The sequence below is a fragment of the Hemiscyllium ocellatum genome, chromosome 16 (assembly GCF_020745735.1).
Source record: "Hemiscyllium ocellatum isolate sHemOce1 chromosome 16, sHemOce1.pat.X.cur, whole genome shotgun sequence".
Classification (NCBI taxonomy): Eukaryota; Metazoa; Chordata; class Chondrichthyes; order Orectolobiformes; family Hemiscylliidae; genus Hemiscyllium; species Hemiscyllium ocellatum.
In genome coordinates this window covers 74,982,879-74,999,760 of record NC_083416.1, presented here as the reverse complement: position 1 = coordinate 74,999,760, position 16,882 = coordinate 74,982,879, and the positions used below count along the sequence as shown (strand labels likewise).

Here is a 16,882-nt window from a genome sequence, read left to right as displayed (position 1 = left end):
TATATGTTTCGATAAGATTTCCCCTCATTCTTCAAAATTCCAATGAATATAATCCCAGTCTACTCAATCTCTCCTCACAAGCCAATCCCCTCAACTCCGGAATCAACCCAGCGAACCACCTCTGCAGCCCCTCTAGTGCCAGCACGTCCTTTCTCAAGTAAGGAGGCCAAAACTACACACAGTACTCCAGGTATGGCCTCATCAGCATCCTGTACAGCTGCAGCATAATCTCAATCCCTCTAGAAATGAAAGACAATATTCCACTTTGCCTTTCTAATTATCTGCTGCACCTGCAAACCAAATTCTTGTGATTCATGCACGAGGATATCCAGGTCCCTCTGCATAGCAGCATCCTGCAACTTTTTGCCATTTCAATAATAGTCCACTTTGCTGTTACTTCTGCCAGAGGAGAAAAACATTCATCCCCTTGAGCCTATGCCTCATTGAATTTGACCTTGCCTGACCTTTATCTTACTCTATGCAGCTGTCTTAGTTCTACAACTCATAATAGTTTAACTAGTACGAAAAATCAATCAAGTTCACTTCAAATTTTCAACTGACCTCTAGTTCAACAGTATTTATGTAATGTTGTGCTTCCTGACTGTTTTACTCTTCATCATTTTGTGAGATGTCACTAGCAAAGCTAGCAGTGTTGCCCATCCCTACTGTCCTTGATCTGAATGGTTTACTAGATCATTTCAGGGAGTTGTTAAGGGTCAATCACATTGCTGGGGGTCTGGAGTCACATGTAGGCCAGATCAGGTAAGGATGGAAGGTTTCCTTACTTAAAGGATGTTAGTGAACCAGATGGGTTTTTAGTTATATAAAGTTGTCATGGTCACCATTACCGACTCTCACTTTATATTTCAGATGTATTCATTGAATTGAAATTATATCGACATCTCTGGTGAGATTTGACTCCATGTCCCCAGAGAATTAGCCTTGGCCTCTGAATTACTACTCCTGAATTTCACCTCTTCCTTTTTTTTCCTTTAAGAACCAAGCCTGTCCAAATTCTCCTGAAAATGTTTTATGTCTTCCCCATATTCCACATTCCTGCTTAGCTTTATATCATCTGCAAATTTGGAAATATTGCATTTATAGAGTCATAGAGATGTTCAGCACAGGAACAGACCCTTCAATCTAACTTGTCCATACAGCCCAGATATCCTAAACTAATCTAGTCCCATTTGCCACTACTCAGCCCATATCTCTCTAAATCCTTCCAATTCATATACCCATCCAGATGCCTTTTAAACGTTGTAATGGTACCAGACTCCACCACTTTCTCTGGCAGCTCATTCCATACACTCTGTGTGAAAAAGTTGCCCCTTAGGTCTCTTTTAAGTCTTTCCCCTCTCATCCTAAACCTATGTCCTCTAGTTCTGGACTCCTCGACCCCAAGGAAAAGACTTTGTCTATTTATCCTATCCATGCATTTCATGAATTTATAAACCTCTATAAGGTCAACCCTCAGCCTCTGACACTCCAGGGAAAACAGCCCCAGCCTATTCAGCCTCTCCCTATAGCTCAAATCCTCCAACCCTGGCAACATCCTTGTAAATCTTTTCTGAACCTTTTCAAGTTTAACAACATCCTTCCAATAGGAGGGAGATTTGAATTGCACCCAATATTCCAACAGTGGACTAACCAATGTCCCGTACAGCAGCAACACGACCTCTCAACTCCTGTACTCAATACTCTGACCAATGAAGAAAAGCATACCAAATGTCTTCTTCACTATCCTATCTACCTGCGACTTAACTTACAAGGAACCGTGAACCCTCACACCAACATGCCCCAGGACCTTACCATTAAGTATATAAGTCTTGCCTTGATTTGCCTTTCCAAAACGCAGCAGCTCACATTTATCTAAATTAAATTCCATCTGCCACTTCTCAGCCCATTGGCCCATCTGATCACAATCCTGTTGTACTCTGAGGCAACCTTCTTCACTGTCCACTACACCTCCAATTTTGGTGTCATCTGCAAACTTACTAATTATACCTCCTATATTCACATCCATCTCATTTACATAAATGATGAAAAGTAGTGGACCCAATACCGATCCTTGTGGCACACCGCTGGTCACAGGCCTCCAGTCTGAAAAACAACCCTCCACCATCACCATCTGTCTTCTATCTTTGAGTCAGTTCTGTATCCAAATGGCTAGTTCGCCCTGTATTACATATGACCTAACCTTCCTAATCAGTCTCCCATGGGGAACCTTGTCCAATGCCTTTCTAAAGTCCACAGAAATCACGTCCACCATTCTGCCCTCATCAATCCTCTTCGTTACTTCTTCAAAATAACTCAATCAAGTTATTGAGAGACTCCAAGTCCAGATGTTTCCGAATCACTGTTTCATATGTGTCATGAAACACCTTTGGAGCAGGTGGGACTTGAATCTAGGTCTCCTGGCACAGATGTCGGGACACTACCACTGCACCACAAAATTCTTGTGGTTCATCACTCAGCTACTATTTCAACACCCTCTCCAACACAAACAGTGACAGTCTGTATAGCGACACTAATAAACATTTCACTGTACCTAAAACAATGTGATCCTAAAGTGATAAAGTTACTAAGGCACTCCCACTTGGGTTGAGATGCAGTAATCTTATTAAATTAATTCACTTATCTGACATTAAAATACAACAGTATCTTTGCAGTTGATTTCAATAAATGGCAAATGTTTAGCTGTTGTTTTCCAATGGAACAGCTGTGCAAGGTGAATGCCGAGAACTGTGTACAAACTGGACCTCGGGAAACCTTTCCTCCGGATTGTTATTCCATATCAAATTCTCAAGGGCAATTAGGGGCAGGCAACAAATGCTGGCCTTGCCAGAGATGCCCATAAATTCATGCAAAATAATATAAACAGGCTACAAAGCTGGAAACTTGCCATCCGTCTTTTTCCTGGGTACTCCCACTGAAAGTCTACAACCACGTTGAATTCTGCCTCGACAGTGCAGTTCAGTACCAGCCTCTTCCCTGCCACCAGTTCAGTGCGATTAGGTTTCAGTGTAAACTTGTAAATCACTTGTCCTTTTTAAAAAAAAAACAAATTAGAAAAAAGTCAGACACCGCAATTATACAATATTTTGGTCCAAGCCAAGACCATTTTGGGTCTAGTAATACGCAATGAGGCAACTCTAACAAATTATCTCAAAGTAATAGATCCCTGAGGAAACAATAACCATAACATGGTGGAATTTAGCATTCAGTTTGAGAGGGAGAAACTTGGGGTGGAAACAACTGTGCTAAACCTAAATAAGGATATATATGTAGCAATGAGGGTGGAATTGACTGAGGTGGACTGGGAAAGGAAATTTGCAATAAAGGTGGTTGATGAACGATAATAGGCATTTAAGGAAATAATTAATTACTCATAAGAAAGATATATCCAAATGAGGCAGAAGGATTCTAGGAAGAGCAGACACCAACTGCACAAAAGTACCATGAGGTAAAGTTTAAGAGTAAGCCAGAGGACTGGGAACATTTTAAAAAATGAATAAAAGTTTATGAAAAAAAGGCAGAAAACAAACTTTGAGAGTAAATCAGCATGTAATATAAAAAATATAGTAAAAGCTTCTTCAAATATAGAAACTGAAAGAAAGAAGTCAAAGTGAGCATAGTTCATTTTGAGAATGAGGCTGGACAAATGATAATGGGGAACCAGCAAATGGCAAAGGAGTTAAATAAATGCATTGCAACTGTCATGTTAGAAGATACTGATAGCATTTCAAAAATACTAATGATCAAGAGGTAAAAGAGCAAGAAGAAGTAAACACAATAACTATCACGAGAGAAAAAGTACTTGGGATACTAATGGGGCTGGGAGAAAGTAAGGGCTACAGACGATGGAGGGTCAGAGTCAGAAAGTGTGGCATTGGAAAAGCACAACAGGTCAGGCAGCGTCTGAGGAGCAGAAGAGTCGATGAAGGGCTTATGCCTGAAATTTCAACTCTCCTGCTCCTTGGATGGTGCCTGACCCACTGTGCTTTTCCAGCACAACACCTTTTGATCCTGATAATAATGGGGCTAAACGCCAATAGGTCAGCTGCATCTGATGGGTTGCATCCTTGGATTTTAACAGACGTAGCTACAAAGATTACTGGTAATTATCTTCTGAGAATCTTTAGGTTCTGAAACAGTTCCAGATGATTGGAAAAATGCCTATGAAACACCTTAATTTAATAAAGTAGGGTGACATAAAACTGCTAACCATAGGCCAGTTAACTTTACATCTGTCATTGGGATAATCTTCAAATCTATTGTAAAGACATCATATTTAGACATACTGTTATGTTCCCAGTTGATGGTTAAGTCAAATTCTAGACTGAAATCTGGCTTGTAGATCACAGTTAATTTTTTAATGAGCTGGTGTTTCACTGAAATAGAAGGACGCAATGCTGGAGGTTTGGACATAACAACCAAAGTAAAAGTTTATTCTGCAAAAGAAATGATACAAACTATTCACATGGAACCCAAGTTTAAAGAATGTGGAACTTACTCAGTAAAATATTCTCATGTAAATCCCAACAGCACACCTAGACTGTACTCACACTTTACAGCTCTTGCAGGTGGATTATAAAGTGGGAAAATGTAGCGTTATGCAATTGGCAGGAAGAACAGAGAAGCTGAATATTATTTAAATGGAGGAAGACTGCAGAAAGCTACAGACAGAGGGATTTAGGAGTCCTTGTGCACAAATCACAAAAAGCTAGAATCCAAGTTCACGGGTAATATGGAAGACAAATAGGATATTGGCCTTTATTTCCAAAGGAATGGAGCATGGGTGTGGATAGAGTGAATAGCCAAGGTCTTTTTCCCAGGGTGGGGGAGAGAAAAAAACTAGAGGTCATAGGTTTACAGTGAGAGGGGGAAGATTTAAAAGGGACAACCTTTTCACTCAGAGGGGGCTGCGTGTACGGAATGAGCTGCCATAGGAGGTGGTGAAGGAAAATTACAATATTTAATCTGAATGAGTACTTGAATAGGAGGAAGTTAAAAAGATACAGGCCAAATGCCTAGGTCAGATTGGGACATCTAGTCGGCTGGACAAGATGGACTGAAGGGTCTGTTTCGGTGCTGTGTAAGTCTTTGATTCTATAGAAGTAGCAATATCTGGCTAAAGTTATCCAAGACACTAGGTAGACCACACCTAGAATACTGAAGAAGGGATTATGCCCGAAATGTCGATTCTCCTGTTCCTTTGATGCTGCCTGACCTGCTCTGATTTTTTCAGCTCTGATCTCCAGCATCTGCAGTCCTCACTTTCTCCTCGAATACAATGGACAACTTTAGTCCCTTTACCTAAGCAAAGCTATGTTGGTGATGGAGGCAGTCTGGAAAAGATTCACTAGGGCTGATCCCAGGTATGGAGGGATTCTCTTATGAGGAGAGATTGAGTACGTTCAGCCTGTACTCATTGGGAGTTTAGAAGAATATTCTTGAAAGGCTTGATGTGGTAGGTGCCGAGAGGCTGTTTTCTTTATTGGGAAGAGTTGAGGATGAGAGGGCATAATCTCAGAGTAAAGGGTCGCCAGTTTAAGACAGAAATGAGGAAGAATTTCACCTCGCAGAGGGTCATGAATCTGTGGAATTCTTCATCAGAAGTGGCTACAAAGGCTGGATTGTGAAGTATTTTTAAGGCTGAGATTTTTAATCAGTAAGGGAACCAAAGGTTACAGGGATAAGGTAGCAAAGTGGATTTTCAGCATTAACAGATCAGTCATAATTTCATTGAGTGGCGCAGCAGACTTGATGGGCTGAATGGCCTAATATGTCTAATGGTCTTCTGGGCTAACACAACCCGAAAACCCCAAGATGTCGTTCTTCCTGCTTCAGGAATCCAGGTCAGAACGGCCAGAAATTCCACTCATGCGCATTAACTTTGTTTTTTATTTAGGAATATAGGAATGGGAGAAGGCTATTCCTTTCCGCATATGTTCTGCTTATCAAATCAAATATTGGTGAAGTGAATTTTTAGTCCACTTAACCTTCCTTATTAAAAGTCTATCAATCCCATGTTTTAAACTTTCAACTGCTTTATATGAAGTTTTGCTGCACAGATGTAATTCACGTTGGTCTCTACCCTCGACACAAGCGCCCCTCCATCCTACTTCACCTCACTCCCAATAAATCCTTCTCTTCCTTTCTCACTCATTAATCATCTTTTCCTTAATTATCAATAGCATTCAGCTCAACCCCTTGTGTAAAAGGGTAATCTATACATGTTCATATATTATTGAGTTTGGATTTCAAGGAGGTGGGTTAAGTCAGAAAGTCAATTTAGAATGACTGAAATTTTCAAGAGATCATTTGGTTGCAGCAGAATTCCTGGAAGAACTCCTGTAGTTTTAATGAATAAAATATTTATACTCCTGGCCTTATGACAGATGGACACACACACCACGACAATCAGTTTAATTCTGACTCCAGAACAGAATTTCAAAGTTTTGTGTAGAAGAGCCCAGAGCCCAGTTTGGAGGACAGTTTCCCCTAACAGGAGAATACATTCAGTTTAGGGGCACCAGTCACTTCAGCAGGTGGTTTATAGGGGAGCTTCAGGCTAGGAGAATTTGGACAGATATTAAAATTGAAAAAGTCCATCAGAATTGTGAGGTATTTGGGCTTCCAAAATCAGAAAAGAATTTTTAATCTTAACTGAAAAACACTGTCTTGACAATCCAGGAGAAAGAAATTGAGAAGCATCAGTTAAATAAAGATTAAAAAAGGCTGAGATGTTTTCATGTTTTGAAGATGCCGGTGTTGGGGTATACAAGGGTAAAAACACACAACACCACGTTATAGTCCAACAGGTTTAAGTGGAAGCACTAGCTTCGGAGCGACGCTCCTTCATTCGATGGTTGTGGAGTATTCGATTGTAAGACGCAGAATTCGGTGTCTTACAATTGTGTACTCCATAACCACCTGATGAAGGAGCAGCGCAATGAAACCTAATGCTTCTAATTAAACCTGTTGGATTATAACCTGGCATTGTGTGATTTTTTTAACTATGTTTTCATGTGACTGACTCTTTTTAATGAATGGTGTTGGGAAATAGGTTGATGCTTTGATTCAATTTTTGAGTTAAGATCTTTATGTATAGAGAGACAACTTTGTTTATTTTTCCTTCTCTGCAATAAACAGGAATACTCTTGTTAAAGAACATTTACAGTTTCATGTAAATATGTTTCAGTGACTAATTAATAACCAGGTAAACAAATTAAACATTTAATTTATCTAACCAGGTTTTGTTCTGGGATCAGACATGCCCAGCATTATCATTAGTTCGGATTGTAAAACACTCTCCGTGTTAGCCAGTTCCATTTTCTCATCACATTCTCAACAAAGACATTCCTCCTGGATTTATCGGTGACTATCTCAGGTTTATGCCCTGTCGTTATATTCTCCTTCATGAATGAAAACACCTTTTTCACATCCTCACTATGAAACTCTTTCACAAACATCAAGACCGCCATTAAATCAACCCTGGGACTCTTTTCTCTTGAGAAAGAAACCACATTTCAATCTTTTCCCAGACATATAACCTCCCAACTTTAAAGTTATTCTAAAAATTCATCTCCACACCCTTTCCAGTGCCTTTCTGATTTTTAATATGGATACTAGAACAGTTCATACAATACCAGTGTGCTTACCCAAGTTTATCATAACTGCTCTGGTTTTCAATTCTATGCATCTAGAAATGAATCCAGTGTTTCATCTTGATGAGTTACTGGCTTCTGTATACAAGTTTGCAGAACTGTAACCCTGATGGAGACAGCTAAGAAGCAAGAATCTTACCTGTGACTTGGATGAAGTAGGGTGATGTTTTGTATAGTATGCCATTGATGACAGTTTCACAGGAAACATACAGTAAGTCTTCAATTTTGTGTCGTGAGACAATCATTCCCTCTTTATTATTCCAAATCACATCTTTTCCATCTGGGTAAAGTGTCTTTGATGTAAGACCCTAGCAAATTGTGATCAAAACAAAGTTGATGAGACAGATTGATGCAGGAACTGGGTCAGCTTAGTTAGATCTTATTGAGTCGTGGAGCAAACATGAAGGGGCCAAATGGCCTCTGCTGCTATATCTTATATTCTAACCTATTAGCAGGAAGATCAATTTTAAAGGAATAGTACAAATCAAATTTTTGGTCCAACCATAAGTTGAAACAATTCCAAATTCCCCAACCCACATTCACCAACACAAATGGGTAGAATAGACTTCTATTGATGCTGTGCCACTTAAATCCTTTAGAATTGATGCTGGAGGGATTTCTGAGTGGAAAAGGAAATACAGAGAGTATAGACTGAGGTAATCAATATTACATTTAGCTTTGAAAGGTCTGAAAGGGTTAATACTTGATTGAATTCAGTAAACACCACTCATTGTGATTTTTTCTGTTGGGTCTTGGTCGGAGTTTGAGGGAGACAACACACACACACACACACACACACACACACACACACACACACACACACACACACACACACACACACACACACACACACACCAGAGTGATAATGAATCCAATCCCATTAAAGTCATGGCAACACAGGAAAATATGCAGCTCCAAGACAGAGGTGCAGGATACAGCAAGAGGTGGTGTGCAATTCGTTCTGCATCCAAATTGAATTGGTGAGCTGACCAGACATTGAGGATTGTGTGTATCAAACCAACAATCTCTTAAACAAAAAGAGAAATGTTAAAATGCATAGTAGTTCAGACAGAAAGACCAGTAATTAAATGAAACATTGCATCTCCAATCAGGCATCGCAGCCATATCATGCAGATACCATGAGGCAGAGCCAAAAAAACAGCAAAACTAAGAAAGCCATAAAAGAGAACTCATATATTCCAGGTGTGGGGAGCTGGGTAAACCATCAACCAAGACCCTTAAATCAGAGAAGCATTGGGTAATTTAAGGGAGTATTTAATTTTGTTCCACGATTTTTTTTGGAAACAAAGGGAATGCAGCAGATATCATAACAAGGTTCCAAAGTGGGAAAATCTGCATTCCAGTAGCAAAGCACTGGACAACTATCATAAGAATATTTATAGAATGTAAAATACCTAATCACATTAGGAAATTATGTCATTCGAAATAGCATTGCTGGGAAGATTTCATATCAGAGATGGGTCAAATAGAACAGAAAATTGGACAACCTGGAGAGATGAATTCTTGAAGCAAAGAAAAGTTTCCAAACTGGGAGGTAAGACAGAAGCTGAACGAGGAAATATACACTTCTGTGAACATTTGAAGCAATGATTTTATCGATCATCAAAGGGTAAATAAACAAAGTCAAATTTGAAGAAAGATTTTGACAATTATGTCAACTTAGGAACTAACAGGATTCTGGAAAGGGAGTGATTCAATAACAGAGTCCAACATCCAGGTGAATCCAGGGATGATTTAATTAGTGATCTGTACTGGCTAAAGATGGGATGATAATGACTTAAAGTCAGAATTCATGAGACCAGATTGTGATAGGCATTACTGATAAGTCTTTGTCAGTTTTATTAGGTGATTTTTGAGAAGATTTGTAGCTCAGGTTGATGATAAGTATGTAAGTTAGCTCGTTGAGCTGGAAGGGTTGTTTTCAGATGTTTCGTCATCATGACTAGGTAACATCATCAGTGGGAGTCTCCAGTGAAGACCTAGTGCTATGTCCTCCTTCTCTATTTATAGGTCTTGGTTTCTTAAGGTGGGTGATGTCATTTCCAGTTCTTTTTTTCAAGGGAAGGTAGATAGGATCTAAATTGATGTGGATGTAGGTTTGCTCGCTGAGCTGGAAGGTTAGTTTTCAGGTGCTTCATCATCATGCTAGGTAATATGAGGAAAAAAGACTTTAGTGGTGATGTTTGTACATGAGTTTTGAAGGGTTAATATTTGTTTAAGTGCAGGAAGCTCCACCCACTGTGATGGTGTTACAGAGATTTGGTCGGAGTAAAGAAAGAGCTGGGACAGCCTCTGCAGTAACATAGGGTCTATACATGTAACCCAGAGGGAGGAAAGCCAAGACCACACATCCAACCAAGAGGAGAAGCCTGACACAGCAGCTGTCCAATCTGACCCTCCAGGTGCCACCAGGCAGTGGCCAGGAATATGTGATGGCTCCATCAGGCAGCTAGTAACCCACAGGTAAAGGCACCCTGGCACTGACCTCAGGCACTGGCCCTCTGGCTCCACACATGGAGGGTCCACTGTCAAGACTTAACTAAGGAAAATGTCCAGCCCACCAAAAGGGCATTACCAAAGGCTCCTTACATAACAAAGTCTAAACCCACTACAATCTAGAAGGATAAGGGCAGTATATACTTAGGAATATCACCACTTGCAAGTTCCCCTCCTCACCATCCTGGCTCAGAAATATATCTGAGCTGAGATGTCATCTTTCTTCTAAGTACTGATAAAACTTTAAGTTATCTCAGGGCTGTGACTTGAAAGAAATTCTGGGATTTACATATTAATCAATCCAAAGCTACATCCCAATCTAGGTTTGTTCAATATATCGCATCAGTTGTATGACACTTTGATCTTTTACGATAAATTCTGTGTCCTATAATCCTGCCCCACTAGCTACCTGATGAAGGAGCAGCGCACTGAAAGCTTGTACTTCCAAATAAACCTGTTGGACTATAACCTGGAGTTGTGTGATTTTTAACTTTGTCCTCCCCAGTCCAACACTGTCACCTCCCCGTCAGAAATATATCATCATTCCTTCACTGTTGCTGGGTCAAATTCTGGAACTCCTTTTCCATAGTATTGTAAATGTTCCTACTGCACGTTGTCTGCAATGCTCCGAGAAGGCAGCTCACCACCACTTTCTTAAGGGCAACTGTGGTTGGGCAATAATTGTTGGCTCAGTCAGTAACGTTCACATCTCATGAATGAATAGAAAGCATAAAAATTCAATTTGGCCACTAAGATGGAAGTTTGCTTGACGAACTGCTATTCGTGACAAAAACAATTAACATCAGCTCTCAGCAATAACAGAAAATAATTTAATTTATTGTAACACATTTAACTTTAACAAACAGTAGAGAAAAAGCTTACTTATATGCTACCATACGATTAAAACCCCTTTAAAACCCCAACTACACACACACACACACACACACACACACACACACACACACACACACACACACACACACACACACACACACACACACACACACACACACACACACACAGTCCTAATAGCAAGAGTGGGTTAGATTTTCTCTCACAATTCCTCCTGATTTTAACAATGATGATGTTGAGTTCTTGTTCTTCAGTTGATAGACCTAGGTCTTTCCATTTTGGGAGTCTTTCTTTTAATTTTCCTTTTTGAGTCTTTTTACTTACAGCAGGAGGAGATGGGTGGAAAAGTGGGTGGGGAAACGGTGGAGAGAGAGGGAGAGAGAGAGAGAGATCTTTCCAGTCTTATTGCACTACAAACATGTTTTAGATATTTTGAAATCAACTTGTCCAGTTGTGTTATAACAAACATTGGAGTAGATGAGATTTGAATCCAGGCCTCCTGGGTCAGAGGTAGGAACAGTATCACTGCATCACAAGAGGCCTTCTGACCCCTCAATGTTTACAGATTTGTAACAAATAGCAGCTGGACCAATCTCAGGGCTGTCTTCAGGCAACCTTCCCTTAACTCTGACTCGCAGATGGATCAGTCTCAATGCTTCAGCAACAACATTATCTAACATAGCTCAAAACGTGCTCCACTTGTTTCCGGGTGGCAAAACCCTCCCAGTATTGCCATTAAATTGCAATGTGCAACTGCATTCCAGCTTATAGTTCAAAAGGGATAAATATGTGACCCTTTACAACACTACGGAAGGTCCTGTAAGTACAATGTTACAATCTTCTTCCATATTTTCAAAATTATTTTATTTTGACATTTAGTTTACCAAAGTAAGAATTGGGTACTTAAAGTGTTGTATTTCAACTCAGTGAGTACAATTATGATGGTTTAACTTCTTTACTGTTAAGGAAGTCGCTACAGAACCAACTCTAATTAGACAATTGACAATAGACAAGAGACAATAGGTGCAGGAGTAGGCCATTCTGCCCTTCAAGCCAGCACCACCATTCATTATGATCATGGCTGACCATCCTCAATCAGTATCCTGTTCCTGCCTTATCCCCATAACCCTTGATTCCACTATCCTTAAGAGCTCTATCCAACTCTTTCTTGAAAGTATCCAGAGACTGGGCCTCCACTGCCCTCTGGGGCAGAGCATTCCATACACCCACCACTCTCTGGGTGAAGACGTTTCTCCTCAACTCTGTTCTAAGTGGCCTACCCCTTATTTTTAAACTGTGTCCTCTGGTTTGGGACTCACCCATTAGCGGAAAAATGCTTCCTGCCTCCAGTGTGTCCAATCCTTTAATAATCTTATACATCTCAATCAGATCCCCTCTCAGCCTTCTAAACTCAAGCGTATACAAGCCCAGTCGCTCCAATCTTTCAGTGTAAGATAGTCCCGCCATTCCGGGAATTGACCTCGTGAACCTATGCTGCACTCCCTCAATAGCCAGAATGTCTTTCCTCAAATTTGGAGACCAAAACTGTGCACAATATTCCAGGTGCGTTTTCACCAGGGCATTTATGACATTTATTCCTATATAAATGAATGCTTCATTCAAAGTCTTTTCATTTCAAGTTGTGATTTTCAGAAATACGAACTCCAACTTGGGTCAGGATATCTTGTAACATTTTCTTTGTCCTCTGGGATCAAGTAAAGTCAGTTGGGTTTGGGACTATTGGATTTGAGCCTTATTGCTAACAGAAATGGTTTGGTATGAATGGTGGAGAAATATGTTACCACCTGGAACAAAAAGAGCCGCTGTCACGGCCTGGCAGAACCAGCCACGGCCACAAGTCGAGAACACAGCAATACAATAGCTCAAGACTGACACCCAAAGACAGATCTGCAGAATGAAGGACAAGAGGGAAGGGAAAGTCTGAGAGATTTGTCGATTGTCATCGCATGCAAAGTATGGTGAGTGCCTGGAGGAGAACGTGGAGGTGTTCCCAAGTATATGCTGCCATTGCCCTTCTAGATTGTGGTGGATTTGGAAGTTGCTGTCTAAGGAGCCTCTGGGCTTGCAGAATAGTGAGACCTCATCAAAGAGTAACTGCCCTCTCTCCTGAATATAAAATACCACCTAGACGAAAATCCTTTTAACCTTAGTTGCCTCCATGCCAAACTTAACGTAATTGCTACAGAACTACATGATCTAGATTGAAGGTGAATGTAATGGCCTAACCTACTCTTCATAAGATTTGCAAGCTACTCTTGATAACATCAATTCTGCATGCTAGTAACAAGTATTGGACATTACATTAGCCTCAGCTGGAATTCTGTCTCCAGTTCTGGGCACTGCATTTTTGGACTGATTAGACTTACAGTGTGGAAACAGGCCCTTCGGCCCAACAAGTCCACACCGACCCGCCGAAGCGAAACCCACCCATACCCCTACATTACCCCTTACCTAACACTACGGGCAATTTAGCACGGCCAATTCACCTGACCCGCACATCTTTGGACTGTGGGAGGAAACCGGAGCACCCGGAGGAAACCCACGCAGACACGGGGAGAACGTGCAAACTCCACACAGTCAGTCGCCTGAGTCGGGAATTGAACCCGGGTCTTCAGGCGCTGTGAGGCAGCAGTGCTAACCATTGATGTGAAGGCATTACAGAGGATCCAGAGGCGTTTACTAGACTGGTTCCAGGAATGAGGAATTTCAGTCATGAAGATAGATCGGAGACTTTACAACTGTCTTTGTTGGAGAGAGAATGCTGACAGCACATCTGATTGAAGTATCCAGAATCATGAGAGGTCTAGACAGAGAAAACGTTCCCACAAATGAAAGGATTGAGACTACAGTGGCACTGTAATAATTGTAACAAGGTCAGCTAGGTTGACCTCATAGAATAGGAGTTCCCTGACTGGGCCAGTTAACCTGGTCCAATCAGGGAGCCCTTGCTGACAGATAGAAACAGGAGGGTCAGAAGTTCTGTTTACTCTGAGAGCTGTGACTGAGAGAGCTGGATCAGTGTCAAGGACCCTCCATGTGAATATAAAAGCGTACTTGGTGACAAGAAAGTTACCTCTGTGGAGATATTTCAGGCGCATGTAAAAAGTAATAACAAAAGAAACAAAATAACCTGAGGAAAAATCTTTTGATGGCCTGAGTAGTGGAACACAGAATCTGAGAGTGTAGTGACGCAGGTTCAATTGAGACATTAGATAGGGAATGTAATGGTTATTTGAAAAGGGAGCAGCTGTAGGGCTACAAGAAGTAGGCAGGACACTGGCAAAAGACGTTATTTGGAGACATAATGGGCCAAGTAGTCTCCTCCTGAGCTCTAACAATTCTGTGATTCATACAAGAAAACCTGCATGTTCTTGAATGTTACCAAAACAAAACTCACACTATCCCACGCCTGGTATTCAGAATAGTCCACCTCTCATATTTATTGAAGGGGAAGCTTTTGAATATCTGAGTACCTTCCATAGCTCGGCAGCACCTCTTGTACAGGACCACCATTGACGGCAAGAGCCAACAATGGATGAACTACGCCAGTTCAGCCTCTTATGAACCATTGTGGCCAGTGTTTGACAACAAAGTTCTCTACAGGTCAACAGAAGGCTCAGTGTAAAGGGCATTTGTTGTTATCACACTCTTGTACTGCAGTGGGTCCGGCACTGTATTAACTATACCGTACAATTTAGCTAAAAATCACACAATACCAGGTTATAGTCCAACAGGTTTATCTGGAAGCACTAGCTTTCACAGCGCTGCTCCTTCATCAGGTGATTGTAGAACAGGACCTGCAGTGCTCTGAAAGCTAGTGCTTCCAAATATCCACATCATGCATACAATTTAGCATCATTCTCAAGTCTTGAAATTTTATTTCCAACTCCCTTGTCCAAATCAGCTGTATAAATTGCGGCCAACATATCTGTATTGAACATACCCAGTAACTGAGCTGCCTGGTGTGAGGAATGCCAAAGAGTCAGATCGCTCAGTGAAGGAATTTCTTCCAATTGCAATTCTAAATGATTTGAGTTCCAAACCTTTGAAACAGGATTCCATTATCTTTCCTACTATTTGTGTCTAACTATTGTCTTCAATAAAGTCCTGTGAAATGTCTTGGCTGTTTTCATGACATCAAAGGTGTGATACAAATGCAAATTACAATTGGATGAAAACCATAAAAAGAATTCCTGTGACGAATACTGTACACGCCAGTAAAGTGACTCACCAATCGCAGCGTGACGTTGAGAAACGGAATGGACACGGGGCACGGCACAGTAACTCTCGGGCTGTTTACGATCAGCACGGGTGAGATTTGGGTACCATTGGGCGATGTGTTGACAAATGGATTCTGGAAATCTGAAAATAATGAAGGAGCAGTTACATGTTGCACAACAAAACAATGGACTAGACTCAACTTCTGAGCCCCCTCCATTCCCGACTCTGCCTTTGATTAATTAACTCATAGTGTGTGGGTATCGCCAGCATTTATTGCCTGTCCCTAGTTTTCCTTGAGAAGGTCGTGGTGAGTTGTCTTCTTGAATCATTACATCCATGTGCTATAGGTAGAACCACAATGCCATTCGGAAAGGAATTCCAGGATATTGACCCACCTCCATATCAGGATTTTGACGCAGAAAAGGAATGGTGATACATTTCCAATTCAGGATGGTGAGTGGTTTGGAAGGGGACCTGCAAGTGGCAATGTTCCCATGTGTCTGTTGTCCTTTTCCATCGAGATGTAAGGGGTCATTGCTTTGGAAAGTGCAAAGGATTTTTGGTGAATTTCTGCAGTGCATCTTGTAGACAGTATATACTGGTGCTACTGAGCATCGATAGTGGTAGATGTGGGTGCTTGTGGGTGTGGTCAAGCAGACTGCTTTGTCCTGGATGATATCAACTAGGTGAAAATGAGGACTGCAGATGCTGGAGATCAGAGTCAAGGCCTCATTCCTGATGAAGAGCTCCTGCCTGAAACATCGATTTTCCTGCTCCTTGGATGCTGCCTGACCTGCTGTGCTTTTCCAGCACCACTCTAATCTTGTCCTGGAGCTTATTGAGTGTTTTTGGAGCTGCACCCACCCAAGCAAAAGTGGGGAGTGTTCCATCCCACTCCTGACTTGTGCCCTGTAGATGGTGGATAGGCTTTGAGGAATCAGGGGTGACAATGTCAAATTAACACCTCAGGACAATGTTGCTGGAAGAACTTCCTATCCTGACCTCAGGAGTAGAGCAGTCAGGGAGCTTTGAGTGCATTGGGCTATAATCTCCTGAAAATTCTGAGGATTTTCCAGTTCTTTGTCCAGCTTGGGTGTTTGATACTGCCTGTGGGCTTGTTAATCACATCTCTGGGTCCAATAACAGCCCAATGAAAGGTGCATCTGATGTAGCGCCTAGCCCTCCCTTCCCGAAATCTGGGTTATGCTAACTCTTGCAATAAGGAGCATAGTGAGGGAGACAGCAACTGAGTGAGACAGAGACCATGTGGGCATAATTTGGGCATTTGGTTCAAATGGGAAATTCCATTAGTAAATCCTTTTCCAAGTTCAATTTTAGATTTAAGTAAAAAGAACAGAAAGTTCTGGAAAACTCGGCAGGTTTGGCAGCATCTCTGGAGTGAGAAAGGGAGTGAGTCTAGTATTTGTCCTCTTTGGAACACAACTTCTTTATTTCAGAATTCCGCCACCTGCAGTACTTTATTTCAGTTTTAGTGTGTGTTGGATTCCGACCCAGAATGAACGGATTTTCGATAAATTAAGCCACCCAGTTAGACTGGCAGCTGCTTTATTCTTTCACGGAATGTGGGCATCCCTAGT

General features: G+C 41.3%; 1 protein-coding gene across 1 annotated transcript in view; it reads right to left on the bottom strand.

The window, feature by feature from the left end:
• flt4 (fms related receptor tyrosine kinase 4) overlaps nucleotides 1–16,882 on the bottom strand; it is a 237,547-nt gene that overhangs the window by 77,205 nt on the left and 143,460 nt on the right. The window contains exons 4-6 of the mRNA XM_060837385.1: nucleotides 15,295–15,425; nucleotides 7,813–7,981; nucleotides 2,906–3,048 (exon numbers count right to left, since the gene is read on the bottom strand). Coding sequence (XP_060693368.1) covers nucleotides 2,906–3,048; nucleotides 7,813–7,981; nucleotides 15,295–15,425 — 443 coding nt within the window. The remainder of the gene's footprint in view (nucleotides 1–2,905; nucleotides 3,049–7,812; nucleotides 7,982–15,294; nucleotides 15,426–16,882) is intronic.